General features: G+C 37.1%; 2 protein-coding genes across 5 annotated transcripts in view; both read right to left on the bottom strand.

The window, feature by feature from the left end:
- Window positions 1-2,083: 2,083 nt before the first annotated feature.
- Window positions 2,084-23,280, bottom strand: part of LOC138333338 (organic anion transporter 3-like) — a 40,641-nt gene continuing 19,444 nt past the window's right edge. For 2 of the 4 annotated variants that reach the window (XM_069281651.1, XM_069281654.1), the window contains 9 exons: window positions 15,835-16,043; window positions 15,052-15,282; window positions 14,473-14,675; window positions 13,679-14,134; window positions 12,423-12,557; window positions 11,752-11,840; window positions 10,541-10,661; window positions 7,496-7,568; window positions 2,084-2,569 (listed from right to left, as the gene is read on the bottom strand). In XM_069281651.1, the coding sequence (XP_069137752.1) occupies window positions 2,381-2,569; window positions 7,496-7,568; window positions 10,541-10,661; window positions 11,752-11,840; window positions 12,423-12,557; window positions 13,679-14,134; window positions 14,473-14,675; window positions 15,052-15,282; window positions 15,835-16,043 (1,706 nt within the window). In that variant the 3' untranslated portion in view covers window positions 2,084-2,380. Of the gene's footprint in view, window positions 2,570-6,143; window positions 6,489-7,495; window positions 7,569-10,540; window positions 10,662-11,751; window positions 11,841-12,422; window positions 12,558-13,678; window positions 14,135-14,472; window positions 14,676-15,051; window positions 15,283-15,834; window positions 16,044-16,269; window positions 16,440-18,601; window positions 18,712-23,280 lie in introns of those variants that run through there. The other 2 variants (XM_069281655.1, XM_069281653.1) reach the window with 2 other exon arrangements.
- LOC138333993 (uncharacterized protein C17orf113-like) lies at window positions 3,220-4,639 on the bottom strand. Its single transcript, XM_069282720.1, has one exon. The coding sequence runs from the start codon at window positions 4,633-4,635 to the stop codon at window positions 3,220-3,222; it is 1,416 nt and encodes a 471-aa protein (XP_069138821.1). The 5' UTR covers window positions 4,636-4,639.

Here is a 23,280-nt window from a genome sequence, read left to right as displayed (position 1 = left end):
ACAAATAAAAGAATTCAAACCCCTGAAGACCGGCATGAGCCGAGAAAGCGCTAGGGAGAAAAAACTGTTTTATAGTTGTGTTTTTTTTATGTATATGGAAACCATCACATGGACATTGTTCTTTTTTATTTATATATATATATATATATATACATAATCTCTAGCTTTCAGAAATTAATGATGTGTTACAACAAGAGGCCCATGGGCCTTAACGGTCATCTGACTATTAGTACAATACAACATAGTCGTTTAAAGATTTTAGCCTATTTGACCCCTGTGATCTTGATTAAAGGTCAAGGTAATTCATTTAAACAAACTTGGTAGCCCTTCATCCCAGCATGCCACATGCCCAATATCAGTACCCTGGGCCTTCTGGTTCTTGTGAAGAAGTCATTTAGAGATTTTTGCCTATTTGCCGCCCGTAACCTTGAATGAAGGTCCAGGTCATTTATTTGAACAAACTTGGTAGCCTTTCATCCCAGCATCCTACGGGTCCAATTTCAGTACCCTGGGCCATCTGGTTCTTGAGAAGAAGTCGTTTAAAGATATTTGGCTTTTTGACCCCTGTGACCTTGAATGAAGGTTAAGGTAATTTATTTGAACAAACTTGGTAGCCTTTCATCCCAGCATCCTACAGACCCAATATCAGTACCCTGGGCCGTCTGGTTCTTGAGTAGAAGTCGTTTAAAGATTTTAGCCTTTTTGACCCTTGTGACCTTGAATGAAGGTTAAGGTCATACATTTTAACAAACTTTGTAGCCTTTCATCCAAGCATGTCACAGGCCCAATATCGATACCATGGGCCTTCTTGATATTGAGAAGAAGTTGTTTAAAGATTTTAGCCTATTTGACCCACGTGACCTTGAATGAAGGTCAAGGTCATTTATTTGAACAAACTTGGTAGCCCTTCATCCCAGCATGCCACAGGCCTAATATCAGGTCTCTAGGCCTCTTAGTTATTCACAAGAAATTGTTTAAAGGATTTTAGCTTATTTGACCCCTGTGACCTTGAATGAAGGTCAAGGTCATTTATTTGAAGAAAAAAACTTGCTAGCCCTTCATCCCAGCATCCTACAGGCCAAATATCAGTACCCTGGGCCATCTGGTTCTTGAGAAGAAGTCGTTTAAAGATTCTAGCCTATTTTACCCCCGTGACCTTGAATGAAGGTCAAGGTCATTTATTTGAAGAAACTTGGTAGCCCTTCATCCCAGCATGCCACAGACCTAATATCAGGTCTCTAGGCCTCTTAGTTATTCACAAGAAATTGTTTAAAGGATTTTAGCTTATTTGACCCCTGTGACCTTGAATGAAGGTCAAGGTCATTTATTTGAAAAAAACTTGCTAGCCCTTCATCCCAGCATCCTACAGGCCAAATATCAGTACCCTGGGCCGTCTGGTTCTTGAGAAGAAGTCGTTTAAAGATTTTAGCCTATTTGACCCCCGTGACCTTGAATGAAGGTCAGGGTCATTCATTTGAACAAACTTGGTAGCCCTTCATCCCAGCATGTCACAGGCCCAATATCAGTACCCTGGGCCATCTGGTTCTAGAGAAGAAGTCGTTTAAAGATTCTAGCCTATTTTACCCCCGTGACCTTGAATGAAGGTCAAGGTAATTTATTTGAACAAACTTGGTAGCCCTTCATCCCAGCATGCCACAGGCCTAATATCAGGTCTCTAGGCCTCTTAGTTATTCACAAGAAGTTGTTTAAAGGATTTTAGCCTTTTTGACCCCTGTGACCTTGAATGAAGGTCAAGTTCATTCATTTGAACAAACTTGGTAGCCCTCTATCCCAGCAACCTACAGGCCAAATATGAGTACCCTGGGCCTTCCGGTTATTGAGAAGAAGTCGTTTGAATGAAAAGTTTACGGACGGCGCACAGCGCACGACGACAGACGGTGGATGATGACAATAGGTCATCGGTCATCGGGTCAGCTGACCTAAAAATGTACAGTGCCAAAATGATTTTTTTCAGGATTTCTGCGTTAAATATGTAAAACAATGCAGCTTAAGTCAGTATTATAAAAGAAACAAAACCTTGCAAAGCTACATAAACATAGAACATACAGTACTAAATATCATGAAGGCTATCCTCATTTGATAATGAGTTTTAATCATTGGCAAAGATATTTCGTTGCAATTTATAGCATTGTTCCGATACCAATTCAGCAATAGATTAAAACTACCTATATGTACTTAACAGAGAAAGCAAGTCCATCAAGTACTTAACGAGGATTGTATGCAGCGAGTAAAATACATCATGTTGTGTCATGTTGATATTACACAGAAGTTGATACTGATACAAAAATACACACCTATTTTGAAGTGAAATAACATTAAATATATATTGCTATTATGAGATTGTATAGAACAGTTATCATCATTCTATACTTTGTGTACACATGCATGATTTACATGGCTTTGAATTTTTGTCCTCCCACAACTCAAATTCTTGTAAAGTCTGTGGTAGTTCCTTTCCCTTGGTCTCTGGTAGGAGGAGTAAAGAACACATGGAGAAAATAAAGGTAGCACTTAAAGTCGCTCCTGGTACCCACTCAGCCAGGGAAGCCTGTAAATAAAGTATAAATGGAGAGAATAAACGTGACAATTAAAGTCGCTCCTGGTACCCACTCAGCCAGGGAAGCCTGTAAATAAAGTATAAATGGAGAGAATAAACGTGACAATTAAAGTCGCTCCTGGTACCCACTCAGCCAGGGAAGCCTGTAAATAAAGTATAAATGGAGAGAATAAACGTGACAATTAAAGTCGCTCCTGGTACCACATTCAGCCAGGAAGCCTGTAAATAAATCAGTGTTCCCACTCATTTTTGTAACAAGGGGTTTTTATACCCCCAGCATCCCAAAAGTGAGGGTATGAAGTTAAAAAGTTGAGGGTAAATTGAAGTTAAAAAGTTGGGGTATGAAGTTTGAAAGTTGCAATTGCACAATTATTTAGTCCAAAAATATTATGTGTGTAGACATGTGTAGATACTTTATATTTCAAATGCCTCAGTTTAAGAAAACAAAATACAAAACATACACAAAACAATAATCTTTGTTGCTTTTTATTCAGCCAATGAACCATACCATCACAGTGTTGACAGTCAGTATTGTGTTTGGGAGTCATTTTTAATTAGAAAACTTCACACATGCCCTCTGCACAAGCTCTTCTGAGTCAAAGTCTGTTTTGGTTGAATAGTACCCAATTACCATTCTATTTTCAACCGTTGATGAATTTCTCCTGTTTTGTTGCGGGTGCGTGGTGGCGGTTCTGCAGAGAGAAGCCTCTCTCACAGGGAACTGATGTTAATGGTACAGTCAGAAATATTCCAGCCAACACACAATAGTCAGGAAACTCTTCAGCATAGTCATTACTGACCATGAGACACAAGGCTGTTACTTCCAAATGCCTGTTCCCATTTAAGAAAAATTTGAATTGTAAATAACCATCTCTGGTTCGGCAAGGATCTATCAGGTTGTCTTGTTGAGCTGCAGCACTCCCGTATTTCTCAATAATTCTCTGAAGAGATTCCATCCCATGATTAAGAATGCCTGCTTGTTGCTGTGGTAGTAGTTTTGGATTTAGGATTACATTCAGGTCTTGCATGTCACTCATACCATCCTCTGGAAAACGTTCATTGAATTCTAAAATCAGATTCCTGACAAAAGACCTCTTGATATTTCTGAATATTAAGCGATCTCTGATTGAACAACTGAGAGAAATACCTCTGAATTCTTCAGACTCATCAATCTGGTCCAGCAAATCTTCAACCGTTGGGGGGTTAATGGTATGAAAAGATGCTATGGTATCTCTAGCTGATCTTACCATGGAGTTGACCTGTTGAATGTCAATTATGTCCTTTTGGAAAGTTCTTGATAATTTACACAATATATCCAAAACATCTCTCAACAAACACAGTGTTGCGATGAATTTGAAAGTTTTGATATCTTTCCCGATACCCTTTGCTTTGGCCCCACCCTCAGTTCTTGGTGCATTAGCAACTTCATGTTCCAAACCTAGGATGAGTACAGACCAGCTATCGTAGACTGCAATTACAGCATCTTGTAGTGAAAGCCATCTCACCTGTGTAGGTTTTTTAAATTTTTTCACTTTTTCCCTCATGATTTTTTTTAATTCTTTTATTTTATTGTAACGTGGGGCTGAAAACTCATAAAAGAAATATATTGCTACCAACATTTCTTGTACTCTTCCAAGGTATGGAACCTTTTTTGCTGCCCAATGTGACACCTGCAATGCCAGTCTGTGTGCAGCACACCATATATGGATAATTCGTGGATTTTGTTCTCGTAATTTTACCCCTACACCTGACAGTCTACCAGTCATTACTGATGCTCCGTCACTACCAAAGCCTGAAATGTTTTTGAATGTAATGCCTACAGAATTCATCCAGTTCACAATAGAATTGTATATTGTATCTGCCTTGCCATCTGGTACTGTGACATTCGCACAAAATTCTATTTTTATTTGACCTCCATATACAATTTTGCAAAACATGATAAGTTTTTTATCTGTGGCTATGTCCATCGATTCATCTACCATGATGCCGACAAAAGGGCTTTCTTTCACTCGGACAATAGTCATTTCTCTCAGCACATCTGCTAGTGCTTTCTGCATATCAGCTGGGCTTGATGATTTGTGTATATTCCACGGGATGACATTGAAGTAGTAGCTGAAGATTGTCCTGCTGAGGAAGCTTTCTGAAATACGGTAGACCCATTTGAAATCTGAAAAAGAATTCAAATAAATTTGATTGTAGTCAAATAAAATAATAATGTGGTACAAAATTTCATTAAATTGTGTTTTCCTTTGACCTAATCAAATTTGTTTTGAAGAATACTGTATAACAATTATTTAGTTTTAAGTAAAACTCAAATAAAGTGAAAACGACGGGACCAGCTAAAAAATTCTACTTTGATCCAGACACACAGTACAAGGTCAAATAAGTTTTTTTTGTGGAATGGATTGCTCATTACAAATATCTGATTTTTATAAATTAATTAATTAAGTATTACTGTTAATTATTTAATCTTAAATATCTCTATCCTATTTATAACTGATTATTTATAGATATAATTTGCATTTTTATAAAAACCTGTTAAGTTTCTGTCTGTCCTATCATTCAGGTATTATGGATTGACAATGATTATTGAAACTAATAATTTAATTAATTTATGATTTAAATGTATATAATATGGTGTATAAGATCATACATTTACATATTTTTATTATCAACACAGTACCAAAATGAATTAATTGAATAAACTCACCTGTAAATCAATTAAGCTTAGGAATTTCCTATTAGCAATATTTTCTTTTGCTAAAAAAAGGGCAGTTTTAAGTTGCGCCTCAAGTATAGGTAAGTATTTCTTTTTCACACACGTTTTCGCGGCGTCCATGTAAATTTTGTTGTCGTTTTGCCTGCATGGAAATAATGTGATCCTTTGACATTTGATGTCTGACTAAAGCAGACCGTTGAAAATTTTTACTGCCGACGCTAAATGGCGATGTTTTGCAGTGTGCCATTCCGGTGCAGACCTCGCAGAACATACCACGGCTATCGTCTTTTTTTAGCCATTCAAACTCGAGTAACCATTTTTGCTGAAAGCATTTTGGATATTGTGTCGTAGTTCGTCTTTTTTTAGTTCTTTGTTCTGAGTTGTCTTTATCACTTTCTGTTTCGGTTTCGTCATGATCGCGGGGCCGTTTTGATGTTTTTTTTTCCAGAGCGACTGGAGTGTGACCTGTGCCATGACTCATTACACGTGGTTATAGTGAATTTGAATGATAAATGCAGATGTATTCCGAGGGTTATTCCGACTACAGTTTGACCCGCTCAGCAAGACGCTTAACATGTTATGTAATCTAAGGCCGTTTTCGATTATGCGGTTTGACTGGTTGGACCTAATTGTTCGTTTATAAATTAAAGAAGGGCCTGGTGATTTTATATTGTTTTCTGACGAGCCTTGACAAAGCCCTTACAGGCCTGTATCATAAACTACAGGTCCGTCAGGATTTATACTTGAAATAATGACTTTTACAAACGGTCGAACCGGTTGTTCCGAATAAACGAAAACGGCCCTATAATTGACAAGAGTATTTATGACCTTGACTAAGCTAGTTTCGTTTCCGAGAATTCGTCGGTAGATTGCACTTTCACTTTTTAATTTGACGTAAGTTAAATTTTATAATAACTGATCGAGCTACAAGAAACCTTTTCAGAAATGTTGTGCGTGAATTGTACGTCTACCTTGGTAATTCTGTGCGTGAGAATAAATATTTAAACGTGAATCACGTACAAATGTACGTAAGTGGGAACACTGATAAAGTATAAATGGAGAGAATAAACGTGACAATTAAAGTCGCTCCTGGTACCCACTCAGCCAGGGAAGCCTGTAAATAAAGTATAAATGGAGAAAAATAAACGTGACAATTAAAGTCGCTCCTGGTACCCACTCAGCCAGGGAAGCCTGTAAATAAAGTATAAATGGAGAGAATAAACGTGACAATTAAAGTCGCTCCTGGTACCTACTTAGCCATGGAAAAAACAAAGGAAAGGAATAAAGATGGCACTTAAAGGCCTACTACCTTTCCGAAACGGTTTTAAATTTTTTAAATGGGAATGTAAAACAATATCGATAATTTTGTAGAGTCGCAAAAATTATTAACTTACCGTTAATACTACATTTATCATCACCTTCCGAACGATTTGATTAAAATAAATAAAATGTTTTATTTTCATAACGCGGGTCGTATTATGTTTCCCGCCGTCGTCCTAAATACCGGGCGGTAGTTGACTATCACTGCGCCAGACGGCAAAACAGCGAATTGACTCTCCACTGTTTTCATATATTACGCAGGAAATCTTGCATATGCTTGGTGTCGTAACCTTATTTTAGGTCATCGGTACGCATTTTCTGATGTTATTAATGATTTTAAGAAACCTTTATATTTTGCTCCGGAAAGGTAATGGGCCTTTAAGGTCAAAGAACAATGTACTAGGACTATATAGAATTCAACAATATCGTCAAGACCAATACACTAACATAATTAGAATAATAGATTCAAGGTGAATATAACGTGACAACATCTCAAGGACAATAGAATCTGACATCCTCTAGCATCCCGAAAGTAGCCAACAGATCTAGAGAAATCGAAAACACCACTTCCTTGATAGAAATGACACAATTATGAGGATATAAGAACCAAGAACTCTACGACTTGAGGTTTTGCAGGTGACAATACGTAGACGAACTACAATATGATAAACGTGGGATAAGTCTAAGTATTTTCCCTTTTAGTCTTAATATATTTGTGTCATGGAAAATGAAATATTTTGGAATCTTCGATTATTTCACGGTCTCTTCACATTACCATAATACAAAAAATAGTTTGTTACATATTATCTTATATTGATATTAGGCATTGTAAAGAGAGACTACATTGTACAACACCAGTGTGTATGTTAATTACTTACCGATACTTTGAGAAAAGGAGCCGCCATAGCTCCGAGTCTGCCTGCACATCCCGTTATACCATAACCAATATTCCTGTAATTACATAAAGACATGTAGGCATAGATACAAAAAGATAAAAGAAAATGTATAATTAGGAAAGTTTTGACGTTATAATTAACGATTACAGCTTTTAACTACAGGGCGACGTAAAACAATATGGTTACTAATGAGTAGAAAAGTGCCACTATTTTTAGCATCTGATCTTAGCTATTAGCTTAACGAAGATGTGTGTTACTGTATCAGACGTTTTCTTATGTCAATGATTTGTGGGAACATTTTCTTGTAACGTCTTCAGAGAACACAAGGAATTAGTCTACAAGGCCAACAAACAGCAGGTCGTAACAAGAGTGAGAAAACTGTCGGGATCCATTAAAACGAGCTAATTTCACCAGCGTCGAAATCGCCATCTATACGCATTTGATTTTTAGGATATCAGTATGTTCTCTGTTTTGGAATGAGCGTTTGTCGCTAGAAGTATCAATGACCCTGATTCTTCAATATTATAAGACTACCCTGCTCTCTTCATTTTTGTAAGTGTAACGTACCGAGGCTCAAGGGAGTCATCTAAGAGAAGGTCACGTCCAGGTTGTTACGACACACAGCCACGAAAGCTAGCTAGACTACTGGAATATGCAGCTGAAATGGTCGTGTCTATAAATTGTTACATAAGCCCCTCCATGCCAACTAGCTTTGTTCCGAAACGTTCATATATTGGTACAACTGATCCTCGGTGCACACATCTGTGTTGATGCTGTAGCGATGTTGCCTCTAGACCGACATTGTGCTTCTCATGTTCTCTATAGGTACCATTTAGGTACAAATATCGTAAATGGAAGAGTTCGGGTACACATCGAGTCACCACCCACCTTCAACGTACACAGAAGTAGCTATTAGGCAGCTGAAATATTATGTCCATCGAGTCCCACTCAACCACTCAATACTAACTAACATGTCCCGCAAACCACGTACACACAATTTACGTACACAAAAATACTAGCTATTAGACTATGCAGCTGAAATATTATGTCCATGAATCGTCTCCGTGATCCTCACTTTCACCAGGAAACTCAATACTAACTAACCGATGTCCCGCAAACCACTCGCCACACTTCCACACATTTACAACGGTTGATGCCGATACTAACATAAGCTGTTGGTAGAATGCTACACAAAATAATACAGATACTTTTGAGCTTTACCACCAATCGTACCCGTGAAATCTAGGTAGCTTGGATGATTCTATTTTATGCATTTGTCTGGGAAGGAAACATAAACTTTCTACCGATACAAAAACATCTGAATAAGGACTTGAATAATTTTGCCTACAATGGAAAACTTAAGACCTAACGCATGCAATATCTTAGACTTAAACATTTTCAGCTTTTAGAAGAAGTTGATTTGATGAATTCATTATCTTTTCTTAGGAAGTGACAAAATGTGCAACGGATGGTACTAACCACTCGGATCAACTTAATTTTGACGAAGGCAATGCAAAAGGTGACTAAATTGTGCATTGGACGACATGGAGATGTCATGAAGGCAGATTGTTTTCTCTACACGTCACGAACTTGGGTGTATTCATGGATACGAGGTTGTATTCTTTAACTTCCCTCTGAATCTCATTATACATTTTGTAAAATTGAATGATTTACGTTATCCATACAACAGACGACACTCGCTACGTCTTCACCTTTCACTTATGGAAGGCTGAATGCTGAAGTTGGTCCATAGATTCCAATGACATTGAATTCCGTAAAGAATTGTTCTCCTTTGAGTTATTAAGTGATGGATTAAACACAAGTGCCAAAGAGGAAGCGATAGATAAAATTATTTCCACAATCTCGACAATATAGCGATAACAAACCTTAAAAGTCAATTTCAAAGATGATATATACACAAAGTGGACCAAGGCGTAGACAAAATTTGCACGTATTAGTGAAGTACCGTAACTTAATTACAGTGAAATGTATATAGTTAATAGTGCTTAAAATTAGTAACACAAAACAATCGGAATCGGTGTCACTCTGGTACAACAAAAACCAGTTACGTTTACAAATGAAATATTTTTGACAAGCATATCGAAAGCATTCACCACTATGTAGATGCTCCTCCGCTGGTATTTTTCTCTATCAAAAACAGGAGCAGTTTGAGCTTCTAATTTCACTCTCCAAGATGAAAATATTTAAAACAACTCATTGCATGCCCCCCCCCCCCCAAAAAAAAAAAAACAAAAACAAAAACAAAACAAAACCCCCCCCCCGCATGCACCAAAATTAACAAGGGTCAAAAAAAAGTTTGTTGGTGGAAAAGCCGGAGTACCCGGAGAAAAACCACCGACCAGCGGTCAGTACCTGGCAACTGCATGCACCAAAAGCAAAAATAAAAAATAAAAAAAGAGAGAAGATTTTATGTTATCTTTGTGTCAATTAGATATATATATATACACGATTAAAAACCAATTATTGTTACAATGATGAGTATCGTTTATGCTCTGTCGGCGGTGGAGCATCTTTAAAGAGACGCATATAACTTCCCTATATAACTCACCCGATAACTTGGGTTATTATAAGTGGTACGCCAAACCTCTCACCAACGTGTAACTAATTAACTTATCATTATGTACCATCTAAATTTTGAATCCAGTTCAGTACACAGAAACACATATCAGTTTGTGGTTTTTTTTTGTCACGTCAACATCATATACAATGTGAATATTTCGCTTGAATGTACACTCGATTGGGTGTATACTTTGTACACCTAAGTGGTGAATGATATATAGCTAAAATAAACATGTTGTAGATTTGCGTAAATTATAGTCAAAAACTGTTTAGACATCAGACATTTGTTGCGTACAGTTCTGGTGTAAAGATTTATAATGTGGCCAATGCAAAAAGATTCGTGAGTTATACATAGTTTTTACCTGACATTAGTTGGGTACAGTTCCAGTGCATAAATATATAACATGGCTAATGGCAGATATATTCGTGAGTAATATACAGTTTTACCTGACGTTGGTTGGGTATAGTTCTGGTGTATAGATATACAGCATAGCCATGACTCCGGAGATGGAGAACTTCCCTATATAAATCGTCACAGCTCCTATGACATTAGTCGTCTCGTCACTTCCTAGAAGAAAAAATACCATAAACCAGTTTAATATCAATAGGTACAGGAGAAAAATATATTCCTTTTAACATCTGTTTTATTCTTTTGACAAGGACATTACATTCTACAGTACAATCTAATAATGACATAATACAATTATAAAATCGTATAAACTACCAATAATAATTGGTACCATTGAATATAAAAGCATCTTTATATCAATTGAGGAATTCATTTTAGGACAGCTTATTTTTCCGTGTATAGTATACAATACAAAGTACTTGTAAAGACACAGGGTGATAAGCTTGAGTTGTTTTACGGTAGACAGGCAACAATTACGGGTTACTCTGTTCCCATTACGATACGCAGTCAGGCGTGCTTCATTAGGTTGTCTCCTTGTGATGTTGCTATATCATATTCTAATGTAAAATTGTTGATGACTAGCAGTTGATAGACACAGTTTCATGAACATTCCTTAACTATAGGGAATTTCTTAAACTTGAAATTCCCGATAGGAAAGCATAACTCAAAAGATATGGAAAATCTTAAGTTAAGGAGCCTTTTTTTAAATTTGCAATGCTTCCAATGTAGAACTTTAAGCTAAGGAATTCCCTAAATTTAAGGAATATTTGTGAAATTGGAACACCCGGACCCGGCACCATAAAACTTTCTCATTCAGATTTTTTACTCAAGTCGATGTAAAATCATACACTAGAGTAAAATAATCTGTCTGAGAATCGTTTTATGGTGCCGGGCCCCAGTTCTTTTCTCTGTGTAATATTCAATAGTGTTCTAATTAATATTGACATTGGACACGATTTTGTTGTCTTTTACCCGATATAATTGACAAATGCAAGTTATCCTGACTAATGTGGACAGCGTTGTGTTAAGTATGATATACTGATCATTTACGCGAGTCAAAGTTTTCGCGATTTTCAAATCAATTCTCAGCGGGATTAAATTTTCACGATTTGGTCTTCAGTGTATATATGTTTAACCCTTTCTCAAAATTTTGTGGATCATAGTAATCTCCGCGAAAATGTCATTTCTCAAAAAATACCATCCGAGAAAATAACCGGCTATTACGTCTAAAGCTAATGTATGAACGTACTGGAAGTTAGCAGTAAAATGCTGACCGCTGATACAATGGCAACACCGGCTAGTCCGAAGTAGGACATCGTCAACCACCTCCGGCCCACTCTGGAAATATCCAACTGAAGAGGTTATGTACATAAACATATATATATATATCAATTATTACTAATTTGAATTTCATTAACTGACACCAATATCACGTCTACAATTAAACTTCATTTCCTTTTGAACAGGCAATAACACATGCGATCCAATTACACCGACCGTATAATGTGCGTCTTCATTGCCGATATATTATACCATAATTGATCACCTGTTGTTGAATGAAACAAATCAATACATGTTTGACCAAAGATACGTCACCGCTGACAAATGTTTTTTTTTTCTATCAAAACAGGAGCAGCGAGTATTTTTCTTAAGATACAAAAGTTATTAACCATTGATAAATTTGAGCTTCTAATCATATTTCAAGATAAAAAAAAATAATTGCGTTCATGGCACTAAGTCCTATATCAAACGAATTACTGATTGTCATGCAGCAAAGCAAAATAAATAATTTTTTTTTTTTCGTTAATCAGACATATATACACGATTAAACACCGATTATTGTTCAAATGATGAGTATCGTTTATGCTGTCAATCAATGATACATACAACTACCTGGTGATTTATTTTACAGATACCTACCTGTTAATTAATATCAACATAATAAATAAGCCCGGGAACTCGACAATGGAGTTGATGAAATAGTTGATATAGATGTTGGTGGTAAAGGAGGACGGTACCAGAAATAAACCCATGTAGCCAAAACACGTGGAAAACCTGCAACATCAGACAGTTTGTTTGTCTGTTTGTTTGATTAATTAACGTCCTATTAACAGCTATGGTCATGTAAGGACGGCCTCCCATGTATGTGGTGTGTTGCGTGTATGTTGTGCGAGGTGCATGTTTTGGGAGACTGCGGTATATTCATGTTGTGTCTTGTATAGTGGAACTGTTGCCCTTTTTATAGTGCTATATCACTGAAGTATGCCGCCAAAGACACCAAGCAACACACCCCACCCGGTCACATTATACTGACAACGGGCGATCCAGTCTTCCCACTCCCGGTATGCTGAGCGCTAAGCAGGAGCAGAAACTACCACTTTTATAGACTTTGGTGTGTCTCGGCCAGGGGACAGAACCCAGAGCCTTCCTCACAGGGGCGAACGCTCAACTCAAGGCCAAAAGTGAGGCGGTGCCAAGGGAGGCATTAGGGAAGATAAAGTCAGTTAGGAAGAAGAGAAAATATAAAATCCTAAATTAGTCGCCTTTTACGATCATGCAATAGGGGCAGCAGGTACAATTCTAACGCCCTACCTGCAGGGCTTACATCAGACAGTCAACTCAATTACTGAAGCAACTCAGTGGAGATTTGGGTGTCATTCGTCTCCACAATAAAACGAAATAGGTGTATACAATATCATATAAAACTCATTTTGTGATCCCGAGACTAGAGTTTTCCTATCCTTCATATCAACACATGAAAGAGATTTTTTCTCTCATACCTCGAAGATTGTTTTTGCAATTTTACGACTTTGATATCCTGCCATTTTAAAATAGTTCTAAAAAGATGTGTGTGGAAGTCAATTATCCATACACGAACATTGCGTGATATATTTAATACAATTCCTAATGTTTTCATCTTTTATAATAGTTTCTAAAAATATCTTACAGAGAAAATTTTATTACAATGTTTTAGGTAGCTATAGTATTTGTCGATGAAAGTAGTAGCAGTATTTGCTACTGAACATAGATTTATGAGGAGTTGCCACTCCAGCATGCGAAAGATATCGAAAAAATGCTAATGGAGAAAATCAAGAAATGCTATTAATTTTCGATTTGAAAATTTGGTTTTAATTCAAATACGATACTAAAATATAACAAATTGTATTGATACATACCAACATAAACTGAGGACTGAAGTATTTCGGAGGAGTTTTCTATTTCTGAACATATCTAAGTATGTTATATGCTCGGTTTTAGATTCCTGTTGGTTCTTCTGCTCATTCGTTGTGAGTAAATCTTCTCTTTCCGCAGTACTTTGTTTTTGAATATATAGATTTCCTGTACCTTCGATGTTTCCATTTTTCTGTTTTGAATTAAATTGTCCATTCCTGGTGTCGTTTGCTAGCAAATCGACATTTTGGTCTTCGTGATCTGTTTTCGTTGCGATGACTGTCATTTCTTTGTCCTCTGTTGACTCTATAGTGATTGTAAAACCTTCTAGTACCTTCTCCAACAGGTACACAGCCTTACTCTCTGATACTCTGTTCCATCTAGCCACTTTTCGAACCAAGGTCATGGCTTCACGCCTCCTGTTGTTGGCCACAAGCCATCTTAACGACTCGTCCAAGGTCCTGTACAAAGAAGAATCACTCCTACTCAGAACAGTGTACAGAGTATTAACTGATAAAAAAATGTAGAGCGTTTTTATTGTAATAAGACAGTGAAATACGAACAAAGCTATTTCACTTGTATGAAGTACAACGCTATTGTGGTTCTCAGATTATCCAAATTATCATTCATGGTATTCGACATTCAGGTCCAAACACGTTTTGCCGTTCTGAACCGGGCTGCCATATAGGCACTACTAGATTGTTTTCAACAAGAACAAAAGTGAACTTTATCGTCTGTTAAAAGACGGGGCTGGTAACACAGAGCCCGAATCTCATATATCATAAAGTGTTTGACATACCAGAAGGAGAAAAGGCCCATTACACAAGACAAAGCGGAAACCAATTGTATGTATCGCCAAGATAGGTTTCTCAGAAAATAGCCGAATATGGTAAGAGATAAAACTCCGGTGGACCACATAGTGTTGGTGATAATGCCTGCAGATCCCCTGTACTCGGTCGGGAACAACTCTAGACACATCACGGGAGCTGTGGTATTCAAGCACTGTAAAGTAGAAACATGTAACAAAGATTAGGATGAGATAAACAGAAATATGTTTGTGTAACTCCTTAAAACGGGGCAAAACAGAAATATGTTTGTGTAACTCCTTAAAACGGGGCAAAACAGAAATATGTTTGTGTAACTCCTTAAAACGGGGCAAAACAGAAAGCAAAAGAAAACGAGCAACATTCTCAAGTATATAAAAGCACAAAAATGCTAATGAAAAATATCAAAGCTATGGTGATCATTTTTAAATTTGGAAATTCGGTTCAATTTCATATAATAGAATAGTGAAAAGGCATTAGTATATACAAAACTGAAGCAAAGTGAAGAACAATGAAGGGTTTGTTGGTTTGTTTGATAGATTTGTTATAATTACCTGTATAACAACACCGACAAGGAAACGTAGAACACAAAAGACGGCATAAGTAGGACTGAATGAAGCAGACACACACAGGGCGAAGGCCAGGACCTGTCCAGCTACCAACACTGGCTTACGGCCGTATCTGTCCGGGAGTGGCGATAAGAACACCGCTCCTACTATCTGTCCTACCATTACTAGTGTCTGACTCAGTTCACCAAGGCCGTGACGATCGCACACCATATCCCACTAAAACAGCATAATTCATAGATGCAAAGAACTGAACTGAACTGCAAAGATGAAAAAGATATATCAAACTGCAAAGATGAAATGAAAAAAATATTGCAAATAGGAACAGATATATTGACAAGTGTGTAGTTTAGCATAAATATATTTCAGAACGAAGAGTTAAAGGCAAGTGGGATGATATACGAATTGTTAAGGTTTGCCAGATCTACCTCTTACGTATAAAAGTTGCAATTGTATGATTAGGACATCAGTTGGAAAAATAATAATAAATAGAAGAGTTATAAGGTTACTTTCATGGATGGCATTTTGCTCATTAGGATTACTATAGTTTGTTTCGGTTTTGTTCCCAATGGTGTTTGATGGCTAACTGAATGATTAGGTTTAATGCAACCAAACATTGTGTGGAAGTTTCAAATCTGCTTGTGATAGAAGAACACATTTAACAGTGTATATGACTGAAGGAGTCGAAGTAGCAGAGACTCGGATCAAACGCCTTTCGATCGGTTTATTTATTTGTCACCTGCGTTGATGGTAATTGTTCTATCTACTGACCTCAGTTATAATTGTTGAGCGGCTCTGTTCTGTGCTGTAATGGTACCCGTCAGGACACGAGTACTCCGTCTTCTGTCCGTGTGTGTCGTTCCCTCTAATCTCTATGTGACACTGGCCATACTTGACGCTGTATGAACTGTTTGGTAGTTTAATTCCATACTCTGTCAACGGCCTTGATACATTACGACAATGAAACTCTGGGGTATAACCTGCAACATTCAATGATCATACGCATAATCAAATTTTAGCGCAAAAAAAAATCTCAATTGAAGAGGTTACCTGAACGAGAAATTAAATCACTGTAAATATAATTAGCACAATCTGATTTCAGCAAAGTTTTTTTAACGCTAAGATTTACAGTAAGCAGATCTCCGATGGTCCGGAAAACTCGCAGTCCGGACGTAAATGTCAGGGAACAGATTACTGTAATATTACATATTGACGAAGGCCACATAATCCGGCAGTCAAGGGAATTTCAGATTTGGAATGAAGATGTCCAAATTGTCGAGGGTTCACTGTATATTTGGGTCTGTCAATAATATGCCCGGCTACGCTGGGTGTCTTGCTGGTTGTCTGAGTCTGCTTACTCCGGTATAGCACCATTACTATGGAGATAAAGTGCATAGACAAGTGATAGTGATCAGAGGAACAATACAACAGTGTCCGATAATACATTCTAACACTGCTCGTGTTAATGCAAATGGGTCAAAGATGTAATGTTTAAGGTAACACGAACTTCTTTATTTCATCTTCTATTGTTAATTCTTCATTTATTTTATGTAACCATGATTGTTCAGCGTGTGTCTGATAAAGGAAAAGATTGCCATGGGAATTCAACAATTTTTTGGCCCTGCAGGTAGGGCCTTAGAATTGTATCTGCTGCCCCTATTGCATGATCGAAAAAGACGACTTAATTTAGGTTCTCATCTTTTCTCTTCTTCCTAACTGACTTTATCTTTCCTTACGCCTCCCTTGGTACCGCCTCACTTTTGGTCTTGAATTGAACGTTCGCCCCTGTGAGAAAGACTCTGGTTTCTGTCCCCTGGCCGAGACACGCCAAAATCTATAAAAGTGGTAGTTTCTGCTTAGCGCTCAGCATACAGGGAGTGGGACGACTGGTTCGCCCGTTGTCAGTATAATGTGACCGGGTGGGGTATGTTGCTTGGTGTCTTCGGCGGCATGCTTTAGTGATATAGCACCATATAAAAAGGGTAACAGTTTCGATCGTTCTCACGATAGCCCATATCTTCGGTCAGATTCATTGAGGAATGCTTGGAGCAGCATTCGCAAGGGTAAGCTCAAATGTGCATTATAATTCAATTTTATGTCTGGAGAGTCAAAAGAAGTGTATATCATCCTGAGTAGTTCACTATACAAGAAGACACAATATGAATATACCGCAGTCTCCCAAAACACGCACCTCGCACTTCATACAAACTGCATACATGGGAGGCCGTCCTTACATAAATAGGACGTTAAAATAATAAAACAAATATTACGCAGTTTAAATATTTTCCTTGTCGCATATATATGTGAATGTTATACAAAACAAACTTAAATCAATATTACCATACGGGTGTTACATGCCTAATTGATACCATTTAGTGTATGATAGCTTGTTTATTTTGCGACATGATGATGAACAGAATAGATTATAGCTGTATACAACATGTGAACAAGAGGCCCAGAGGGCCTGTAATGCTCACCTGTTATTGTAATGCAAAGTAAAATAGAAGCGTTTTAAAGGTTTTACCTCATTTCACTGCTCTGTTCCTCTTGCTCCGGAGGTCAGAGCCAAAATTGATACAAAATCTGTTCCTCTTCCCAAAAGGAAATTTCTTGCCAAATTTAGTTACATTTCATGCAGAACTCTATTCACTCAAGGATGCTTCTGGCCAAATTTGGTTACATGCCATGCATACCTCTAAGACTAGTAGCTTAAAGGCTTTACTTCTATTTTCCCCTATTGGGCACCGCGCGTGCCCTACTGCCACCGGATGGTTCAGAGCCAAAATTTATGCAAACTGTTCTTCTGCCAACAAGAATGTTCCTAACCAAATTTGGTTACATTCCATGGAGAACTCTTTGAGAAGTGATTTAAAGGATTTACCTTTATTTTCACTATTGTGCCCCGTCCCACCTGCCTCGGGTGGGCCAAAGCCAAAATTTATAAACTCCTTTCCCCTTCCCTAAAGGAAGTTACTGACCATTTGGTTACATTTCATGGAGACCTCTACGACTAGTAGCTATTTAAAGGATTTACCTCTATTTCCCCTATTGGGCCCCGCACTCCTCCCCCCCCCGGGGGGGGGGGGGGGGTTCAGAGCCAAGGATGTTTCAGGTCAAATTTGGTTACTTGGTTACATTCCATGCAGAACGCAGAACTCTATGATTAGTAGCGGGGGTTCAGATTCAAAATTCATACAAACTATGTTCCCCTTTCCCTAAGGATGTTTCTGGTGAAATTTGGTTATATTCCATGCAGACCTATATGACTAGAAGTGATTTTAAGGATTTACCTCTATTTCTCCTATTCGGCCCGCCCCTCCGTCCCCCGGAGTTTAGATATATAAACTCTGTTCCCCTTCCCCAAAAGAAGTTTCTGGATACCCTGGTTCGCTTCCCGGAAGGATATTTCTGGGCAAATTTGGTTACATTCCATGCAGAACTCTATGACAAGTAGAGATTTAAAGGATTTACCTCTATTTCTCATATTGGGCCTAGCCCCTCCTGCCCCCGGTGAGTCAGATCCAAAATTTATACAAACCATGTTCCTCTTCCCCTAGTAGCCATTTAAAGGAAATGTTGACGGACGGACAGACGGACGAGGGACGCTGTTCCCTGACATAAATTCAGTGGCCCTTCGGACCAGGTTAGCTAAAAATTGAGACAGCGACAAGACAGATATTTCGCATTGAATTTGGATTTCAACTTAAACTTAAACAATATTTGTTTAGGATTGAACACCATGCAATGTCTATATAAGTTATCTCATAGCACTTGCATTTCGTTCGACTACATCGTTTTGGATGTATTCATGTGCCTCAATAATCTGCAGATATTCAGATGTGTGGGTTAAATCATACAGGTCATTTACGCGTAATGTTAATATTTTTGATCTTATTTCCTATAAAAAAAAACCAGAGTAATCTAACATCTAGCATACATAATGTTATAGTAGTTTAATGCCGTGCCAGGTAGAGAGAGCGGAGTGAACATCCGAAGAATAACTAACTGCTTCATGTATGTTGTGTATACAGGTAGAGAGAGCGGAGTGAACATCCGAAGAATAACTAACTGCATCATGTATGTTGTGTATACATTAACACTCTGCAGATAACTAAATAACAGGTTTTTAGTTTGTTTGATTAATTAGCGTCCTATTAACAGCCAGGGTTATGTATGCCACCAAAGACACCAAGCAACACAAACCATCCGGTCACCTATCGACAACGGGCAAACCAGACGTCCTACTACCTGTATGCTGAGCGCTAAACAGGCCTACCACTTTTAAAGGACACTTTTTGTATTTAAGAAGGAAAAAGATAATATCCTAAATTAAGCCGCCTTTTACGATCATGAAGTAGGGGCAGCAGGTAGAATTCTTACGCTGCAGGGTAAAATCTCACGTGTTTATAATTGTCCAAATTTTATTCTTTTATTGCAAATGCCAAAGTCCCGGTGGTGTAAATAATACCTAACCGTGGAAAGTTCATACTAAAAAATGTCTGTTGTAAATTAACGACATTGGACAGGATTAGTACATGTAGATACGCTTTATTTCAGCCAATTGCAACGTGCCACTACACGATCCTTATTGCATCCTCATCGCATAATCCTTGAGTTATTTACATATGCATATATATATATATTGAAAATGAAAATAGCATATGGTGTAAATTTTCACCAGACACGTTCTGGAGTAGGAACAGTTCGTCTCTTATAACGGAGAGCGGGTCATTCACAGTCACGACATTGTCAATGCATTATAAGAAGCATGTACACAAACTTACATCCAGGTAGCTTAACAGCGAATTCAAAAGCTTTAAAAATATTAAGACATAAATATTGTGTATCAATATTGAATCAAGGCTTTATAATTCATACAGTTCAATTTGCATAAAAGTTCTGTACTGTTAGAAGGAGGAGAATCTTATGTAAACATATTAGGTGTCTGAAAAAACATTAAAAAGGCACAAGTTCCGGTAAATATATGCCACGCCTAAAACACCCTGTAACATGTCCCTAATAGATGAACATACCGGTCGTGTAGTTTAACCCTTTTAGATGGAACTAATTTGTCGGTAGATGACAGACCAGACGTGTAATTTGTCCCTTATAGACAGGCTATAATGCATTATGTGGCTTCTCCATTCTGGACAGGCTCAAAAACGTAAAACTTCCTGCTATAAATAGGCGTTGTCAAAATGGACAGAGTAATGCATAGTGTAATTTGACCCTAATTGACAGACCAAACCATAGTGTAATTTGTCCCTATTCTAATGCACAGATCAAAACATGGTGTAATTTGTCTCTAATGGACAGACCAAACCATAGTGCAATTTGTCTGTAATGGACAGACGACCAAACAATAGTGTGATTTGTCTGTAATGGACAAACCAAAGCATAGTGTAATTTGTCTGTAATGGACCGACCAAAGCATGATGTAATTGGTCTGTAATGGACGGACGACCAAAGCATGGTGTAATTGGTCTGTAATGGACGGACGACCAAAGCATGGTGTAATTGGTCTGTAATGGACAGACGACCAAACACACGAAAACATCGTGTGATTTGCCTCCATTAACAGACCAATGCATAGTGCAATTTGGACAGCAGGGATGGGTTAAATTACATAGCAATGTTATTAATTAAATTACACATTACATTTTAAAATGGCATTACCATTACCATTACATGTTTTTTGTAATGTAATTAAAGGGACAATTCAGTCTAAGAGAACATTAAAATTTGTACATATTTCGGAAAAAAACAGTTCTAATGGAAATTAGATTATTCGGTTTTACTGTGATATGCCTGAAAAGCCCATGGTTGTGACATGTATGTAGATGTTCAAACTCGCTCGCTGTCCGCCATTACACATTGTGGTCGAACTTCTTGTATGCCGAACCCTGTCCCTTGCTCGTAGAGTAATGCAACTTTTGTCGAGAACTGCTCAAATCGCTCTGACAGTAGTGTGTTTACCTTATTAGGTGAATTGTCTTGCCTTAAAACCATTTCATCACCTTCTCAGTGGTTATGTAGTTTATTTGCTTAACGTGCGTGACTTTGGCTCATGCATGGGTACAGCGGCCATATTGTACCTACTTAATCGTATTGATCAACGATTTGATATTTCAACGCTATTAATTGAAATACTAAACAATGACGTGGAATTTGTCAATATTTTATGTTATATGTTTCATAAGAAATGTAGAGCAATACATTTATGCCATATTTTGCTTCTTGGTTATGTAAAAGAATTAGCCTGAGCGAATTGTCCCTTTAATTAAATTACCATTACTTTATCAATGTAATGAATTAAATTACACATTACTTTCACTTTTTACTAAAAGAAAAAACTTAAGATTCATGTACAATCATGTTAAGATACATTTAAACTTTGAGATAATATGGATAATTATCAGACTTTCAAAATTGGTGTGACCAGAAATTTACATAGTACGGATACTGAGACGGCCTACATTGGTAGAAGTAACAGAAATAAAAAAAATTATTAGGTAATAATTGTGATATATTATAACTTTGCCACCTTTGAAATTCTATAGATGTGACGGTCAATGTAATGCATTTTACCCCATATTTTTGTCTATATGATTAATGCATATTCTTTATATGATTAATGCATATTCTTTTTCTAATTTGTGCTGTAAACTAAACCTTTTATTAAGCCATATACCTAGTGTCACTTTGAATGTCACATTGGGTGCGATTCTAACATCGTACCTAGCTACTTGCGCAGAAATAGTGAAAGTAACGATCAATTGTTCTCACTTATGCTGTTTGCCCCTAAGGTATGCAAGATTATAATTACAAGTAGCTGGTCTTGACCCTCTGTTCTTCAAATCAAACTTTATTTTTACCAAGTTTAATACAATTAGGGGCATAGGTGGGAAAGACAGTTCTCACTACTCATCATGAATGCTAAATAAAGAACTGTTATCATGCTATATGATAAACAGTAACTATAAATCATAAGTATATTAAAGCTAAAATGAAAAGACAAAAAACTTCAGTGAGAACAGAAATATGGAAAATGTAATCTGACAAATCTATCTATATTCATATCTTTGAAAAAACATCACATGTAATTGAAAAGTGATTGAGCATTACGTGCATTTTTGAAATATATAATTAATTAAATTACCATTACATGTAATTAAAATTTGCTTCAATTACACATTACATTCAATTACTTGAAAATTTTAATGCACTACGATTAATTACCGTTACATTTTTAATTACCCCATGCCTGATGGACAGACGACCAAACCATGGTGTAATTTGTATGTAATGGACAGACCAAAACAGTGCAATTTGACTGTAAAGAACAGACCAAACCATGACGTAAATTGTCTCTAATGAATAGACCAATGTATAATGTAATATGTTCCTTATGATAAGCCTAGTGTATCGTGTAATTTGTCTGTAATTGACAGACCAAAACAAAGTGCAATTTATCTGTAATGAACAGACCAAAGCATAGTGTATTTGTATCTAATGAACAGACTTAAACATAGTGTAATTTGTCCCTTATGGACAGACCAAAACATCGTGTAATTTGTCTCTATTAGACAGACCAAAGCATAGTGTATTTGTATAAAACGAGCAGATCAAAACATAGTGTAATTTGTCCCTAAAGGACGGACCAAAATATAGTGTAATTTGTCCCTAAAGGACAGACCGAAATATAATGTAATTTGTCCCTAAAGGACGGACCAAAATATAGTGTAATTTGGAAAGACCATCAATAAATCTCATGTAACGTGTTCCTTATAAATAGGTCTTGTCCCTTCTTGACAAACGCATAATGTAACTCGTATATTATGGACAGACTCAACATCGTCAATTTTGTCCGTAATGAATAGGCCTTGTCATAACGGACAGACCTTTACATCTTTAACTTTCCACTAATGCACATACCTCAACATCGTGTAACTTGCACCAAATGAAAAGGGCATAGTGCAACTCATGCTATTTCTTTTGTATTGTACATGCATATATGATGACAAGTCTAATCATTTGCTTTTCTTGTTCCATATGGATACACATACAGTAGTATTTTTATCAGCATTTCATTGTATATAATCTACAGTCTGAAATATGGGTCAAGCCTTTTTATGACTCCTTTTTTTTTAACTCGCCTTGACATCTACAAACATGTATATGTACTGTGTGCAGAACTACATAATAAAAGGGCTTAGA

This window comes from Argopecten irradians, chromosome 10 (genome assembly GCF_041381155.1).
Source record: "Argopecten irradians isolate NY chromosome 10, Ai_NY, whole genome shotgun sequence".
NCBI classification, from domain to species: Eukaryota; Metazoa; Mollusca; class Bivalvia; order Pectinida; family Pectinidae; genus Argopecten; species Argopecten irradians.
The sequence above is the reverse complement of the archived record's forward strand: the minus strand, read 5'-3'. Positions and strand labels throughout refer to the sequence as shown.